This window comes from Palaemon carinicauda, chromosome 4 (genome assembly GCF_036898095.1).
Source record: "Palaemon carinicauda isolate YSFRI2023 chromosome 4, ASM3689809v2, whole genome shotgun sequence".
NCBI lineage: Eukaryota > Metazoa > Arthropoda > Malacostraca > Decapoda > Palaemonidae > Palaemon > Palaemon carinicauda.
Genome location: NC_090728.1, coordinates 104,363,894 through 104,370,011, shown reverse-complemented (window position 1 = coordinate 104,370,011; position 6,118 = coordinate 104,363,894). Strand labels below are relative to the sequence as shown.

The 6,118-nt window shown below is 36.8% G+C and overlaps 1 protein-coding gene across 1 annotated transcript in view; it reads right to left on the bottom strand.

The window, feature by feature from the left end:
• Positions 1-2,560: 2,560 nt before the first annotated feature.
• LOC137639595 (calponin homology domain-containing protein DDB_G0272472-like) overlaps positions 2,561-6,118 on the bottom strand; it is a 4,311-nt gene continuing 753 nt past the window's right edge. Inside the window, exons 1-3 of the mRNA XM_068371857.1 lie at positions 6,098-6,118; positions 5,258-5,578; positions 2,561-3,730 (exon numbers count right to left, since the gene is read on the bottom strand). The exon at positions 6,098-6,118 is cut by the window's right edge and continues 753 nt beyond it. Coding sequence (XP_068227958.1) covers positions 2,561-3,730; positions 5,258-5,578; positions 6,098-6,118 — 1,512 coding nt within the window. The remainder of the gene's footprint in view (positions 3,731-5,257; positions 5,579-6,097) is intronic.

Sequence of the window (6,118 nt, the reverse complement as noted above, 5' to 3'; positions counted from 1 at the left end):
ATATTTTTCTTTTTTGGGATTTTACATTGCTTACTAAAAGAAGTCTGACTTGTTTCTTAGGCATTTGTCCACATGATAAAGAAACAGTACAGGTGAATCTTTATCAAGGAGCAGTGCATTCCAAAACTAGTGGGACTCTTTCCCTCTGCTGAGTCCATCTTGCAGATTATTTCATTTACATCTGGAAGGCTGGAATCCACCTTATTTTTTTGGATTTTTTATTTTTTCATAAGTTCACAGCGCTAAACATATTCTTGATCTAGTAGTCCAGAAGAATTGAATATTCTTGAAGGGACACAGAATACTAAAAGAAGTCTGACTTGTTTTTTCTGCATCTGTTTACCTGATAAAGAAACAGTATAAATGAAATCTTTATCAAGGAACAGTGCAATCCAAAACAAGTGTTACTTCTTCCCTCTGCTGATTCCATCTTGTAGATTATTCCATTTGGTCTGGAAGGCCAAACTCCTTATTTTATTTGGTTTATTTATATATTTTGGGGGGATTTTACATTGCTTACTAAAAGAAGTCTGACTTGTTTCTTAGGCATCTGTCCACCTGATAAAGAAACAGTACAAGTGAATCTTTATCAAGGAACAGTGCAATCCAAAACAAGTGTGACTTCTTCCCTCTGCTGAATCCACCTTGTAGATTATTCCATTTACATCTGGATGGCCATACTCCATATTTTATTCGGTTTATTTATATATATTTTTTTTTTTTGATTTTACATTGCTTACTAAAAGAAGTCTGACTTGTTCCTTCTGCATCTGTCCACCTGATAAAGAAACAGTACAGGTGAATCTTTATCAAGGAACAGTGCATTCCAAAACAAGTGGGACTTCTTCCCTCTGCTGAGTCCATCTTGTAGATTATTCCATTTACATCTGGAGGGGTGGAATCCAACTAATTTTTTGGATTTTTTATTTTTTCCTATGTTCAGAGCAGTAAACATATTCCTGTTCTACTACACCAGTACAATGGAAGCTTATTGAAGGGACACAGCATACCAAAAGAAGTTAGGCTTGTTCTTTCTGCATCTGTTCACCTGATAAAAAAATAGTACAAGTGAATCTTTATCAATGAACAGTGCATTCCAAAACAAGTGAGACGTCTTCCCTCTGCTGAGTCCATCTTGCAGATTATTCCATTTACATCTGTAGGGCTGGAATCCAACTAATTTTTTGGATTTTTTATTTTTTCATATGTTCACAGCGCTAAACATATTCTTGATCTACTATTCCAGAAGAATTGAATATTCTTGAAGGGACACAGCATACTAAAAGAAGTCTGACTTGTTTTTTCTGCATCTGTTCACCTGATAAAGAAACAGTACAAGTGAATCTTTATCAAGGAACAGTGCAATCCAAAATAAGTGTGGCTTCTTCCCTCTGCTGAATCCACCTAGTAGATTATTCCATTTACATCTGGATGGCCGGACTCCATATTCTATTCGATTTACTTATATATATTTTTTTTTTTTTGGATTTTACATTGCTTACTTAAAGAAGTCTGACTTGTTTCTTAGGCATCTGTCCACCTGATAAAGAAACAGTACAAGTGAATCTTTATCAAGGAACAGTGAAATCCAAAACTAGTGTGACTTCTTCCCTCTGCTGAATCCACCTTGTAGATTATTCCATTTACATCTGGATGGCCATACTCCATATTCTATTTGATTTATTTATATTTTTTTGGATTTTACATTGCTTACTTAAAGAAATCTGACTTGTTTCTTAGGCATCTGTCCACCTGATGAAGAAACAGTACAAGTGAATCTTTATCAAGGAACAGTGCATTCCAAAACAAAGTGGGACTTCTTCCCTCTGCTGAATCCATCTTGTATATTATTCCATTTACATCTGGAGGGCTGGAATCCACCTTATTTCTTGGATTTTTTATTTATTCCTGTGTTCAGAGCAGCAAACATATTCCTGTTCCACTACATCAGCGCAATGGTAGCTTCTTGAAGGGACACAGCGTACTAAAAGAAGTCATACTTGTTTCTTCTGCATCTGTCCACCTGATAAAGAAACAGTACAGGTGAATCTTTAACAAGGAACAGTGCATTCCAAAACAAGTGTGACTTCTTCCCTCTGCTGAATCCATCTTGTAGATTATTCCATTTGGTCTGGAAGGCCAAACTCCACTTGGCATTGACTGTCCGTCTCTCAATGGCTATTACAGGAAAACTTATTTCCTTACAAAACTAAACTAAAACTAAAAACTAAACTAAACTAAAATTCAACTGAAACTTATTCTAAAAATAGTTTCCACTACACATTTTTTTCGGTTCACAGCACTAAACTGAAAAATTCAACTGAAACTTACCCTAAAAATATGTTTCCACTATATATATATTTTTTTTTTGAATTTTTGGTCTTTTTATTTATTTATTTTTTTTTTGTTTTTTTATTTTTTGGGGGGATTTTTTGGTTTTATATTTTTTGGGATTTTTTTAGTTTTATTTTTTTTTTCATTTTCATTTTTTTTTTCATGCTCACTGCACTAAACTGCAATGATCATTCATTTACACATTGCAATATCCTTAATAATAATATCAGTGGTTGTTCCCTTGACGATGTTGCTCCTTTCTTGGTCTTTGACTGTACTGCCTATGCTCTTCCCATCTGGGGTGTCCTTGATGGTACTGCCGCCCGTGGTTCCACTGCCCTGGCTCCTGACGATTCCACTGGCCGCCACTCTTCTCCCAGTGTTCATATTCCTCCTGATGGCGTAGCTCTTCGTCATAATCTCTTCGGTTCCTTTCGTCCACCAGAATCAGTTTCGCGTTGACCACCTTTTTGTACTTCTCCTCGAATGCCTCCTGTAGGAATTCGGGTTTGTCCCGATGTCTGTCTGGGTGGAACGCCATGGACAGGTCCCTGAAGGATTTTATAGCCTCTGCCTTTGTGGCTGTCTTTTCCAGACCCAGGACCTCATAGTGTCCTTTGTCTTCCCATTCCTTCTGCAGTGCCTTAGTATCTTCAACGATTTTTGAAAATTTCTCATTTTTCTTCACTTTCACGGTTTCGAAGTCCTTCAGGGCCGCGTCGAAAATGCCGAGTTGGACGAGGTACCGCCCTCGTAACATGTACGCTTTCCATCCTTCACATCCTTTCTCGATGGCCATGGAGCAGTCTAATACAATATCAATATTAGGAGGCTTCTCAGTGGCTGCGTTCGCTTCAGCTCGAAGGACATGCAGAAGAGCCGTTCCTTTGTCGTTGTCAGTCTCCACAGCCAAGGCTTGGGTGAAGATATCTACAGCCTCTTTGGGCCTATTATTCATCTGCGCACTTAATCCAGCCATTAATAAGCTTTTCCTCTTATGTTCATCTTTATTCTTGGTTTTACGCTCTTCCTCCTTCTCAGCTTCTAGCTTCTTTTCTGCTTTAAGTTCACAAAGTTCACTTTTCAATTTATTCAGTTGTTCCGTGTTCTCACTTTGCGCCTTTTTAATTTCTTTATTCACCCTTTCAAACTTTTCAGCAATCATTTTTTGTTCCATTATTTCGAAGTCTTTTATTTTGCAGACAAATTCTAGTTTTTCATAATCTTGCACCAAATTTGCTTCAAGTTTCTCCTTTTCTTCTTTCAGTTCTTCAAATTCCCGTTTCCATTTATTTCCACTATGTTTTTCCTTTTTAAGACTTTCCAGCAAATTTTCCAGTTTCTTCTTTTGAAGCTCTTTTTGGACACATTCCGACTCCAATTTTGTCTTTTCTGCCTTTAATTTACCCACTTCATTTTTCAATTTATTCAGGTTTACTGTTTTCTCAATTTGATTTTTCTTCCCTTTCTCATTCTCTTTTTTGAGAATTCCCAGCAAATTTTCATGTTTCCTCATCAGGATGTCTTTTCCGACGCACTCAGATTCCAGCTAATCTTTTTCTGTCTTCAATTGACCTACCTCATTTGTCAATTCGTTGACTTGTTCTCTGTTTTGAATTTGTTCTTTCTTCATTTCTGCATTCTCTTTCCTGAGAATTTCCAGCAAATTTTCATGATCCTTCATCTGGATGTCTTTTCCGACGCACTCAGATTCCAGCTTATCTTTTTCTGTCTTCAATTGACCTACCTCATTTTTCAATTCGTTGACTTGTTCTCTGTTTTGAATTTGTTCTTTCTTCATTTCTGCATTCTCTTTCCTGAGAATTTCCAGCAAATTTTCATGTTCCTTCCTCTGGATTTCTTTTCCGACGCACTCAGATTCCAGCTTATCTTTTTCTGTCTTCAATTGACCTACCTCATTTTTCAATTCGTTGACTTGTTCTCTGTTTTGAATTTGTTCTTTCTTCATTTCTGCATTCTCTTTCCTGAGAATTTCCAGCAAATTTTCATGATCCTTCCTCTGGATTTCTTTTCCGACGCACTCAGATTCCAGCTTATCTTTTTCTGTCTTCAATTGACCTACCTCATTTTTCAATTCGTTGACTTGTTCTCTGTTTTGAATTTGTTCTTTCTTCATTTCTGCATTCTCTTTCCTGAGAATTTCCAGCAAATTTTCATGTTCCTTCCTCTGGATTTCTTTTCCGACGCACTCAGATTCCAGCTTATCTTTTTCTGTCTTCAATTGACCTACCTCATTTTTCAATTCGTTGACTTGTTCTCTGTTTTGAATTTGTTCTTTCTTCATTTCTGCATTGTCTTTCCTGAGAATTTCCAGCAAATTTTCATGATCCTTCCTCTGGATTTCTTTTCCGACGCACTCAGATTCCAGCTTATCTTTTTCTGTCTTCAATTGACCTACCTCATTTTTCAATTCGTTGACTTGTTCTCTGTTTTGAATTTGTTCTTTCTTCATTTCTGCATTCTCTTTCCTGAGAATTTCCAGCAAATTTTCATGTTCCTTCCTCTCGATTTCTTTTCCGACGCACTCAGATTCCAGCTTATCTTTTTCTGTCTTCAATTGACCTACCTCATTTTTCAATTCGTTGACTTGTTCTCTGTTTTGAATTTGTTCTTTCTTCATTTCTGCATTGTCTTTCCTGAGAATTTCCAGCAAATTTTCATGATCCTTCCTCTGGATTTCTTTTCCGACGCACTCAGATTCCAGCTTATCTTTTTCTGTCTTCAATTGACCTACCTCATTTTTCAATTCGTTGACTTGTTCTCTGTTTTGAATTTGTTCTTTCTTCATTTCTGCATTCTCTTTCCTGAGAATTTCCAGCAAATTTTCATGTTCCCTCATCTGGATGTCTTCCCCAACGCACTCAGATTCCAGCTTTTCTTTTTCTGTCTTCAATTGACCTACCTCATTTTTCAATTCGTTGACTTGTTCTCTGTTTTGAATTTGTTCTTTCTTCATTTCTGCATTGTCTTTCCTGAGAATTTCCAGCAAATTTTCATGATCCTTCCTCTGGATTTCTTTTCCGACGCACTCAGATTCCAGCTTATCTTTTTCTGTCTTCAATTGACCTACCTCATTTTTCAATTCGTTGACTTGTTCTCTGTTTTGAATTTGTTCTTTCTTCATTTCTGCATTCTCTTTCCTGAGAATTTCCAGCAAATTCTCATGTTCCTTCCTCTGGATGTCTTTTCCGACGCACTCAGATTCCAGCTTATCTTTTTCTGTCTTCAATTGACCTACCTCATTTTTCAATTCGTTGACTTGTTCTCTGTTTTGAATTTGTTCTTTCTTCATTTCTGCATTCTCTTTCCTGAGAATTTCCAGCAAATTTTCATGTTCCCTCATCTGGATGTCTTCCCCAACGCACTCAGATTCCAGCTTTTCTTTTTCTGTCTTTAATTCACCTACCTCATTTTTCAATTCGTTGACTTGTTCTCTGTTTTGAATTTGTTCTTTCTTCATTTCTGAATTCTCTTTCCTGAGAATTTCCAGCAAATTTTCATGTTCCTTCCTCTGGATGTCTTTTCCGACGCACTCAGATTCCAGCTTATCTTTTTTTGTCTTCAATTGACCTACCTCATTTTTCAATTCGTTGACTTGTTCTCTGTTTTGAATTTGTTCTTTCTTCATTTCTGCATTCTCTTTCCTGAGAATTTCCAGCAAATTTTCATGTTCCCTCATCTGGATGTCTTCCCCAACGCACTCAGATTCCAGCTTATCTTTTTCTGTCTTCAATTCACTTACCTCATTTTTCAATTCCTTTAC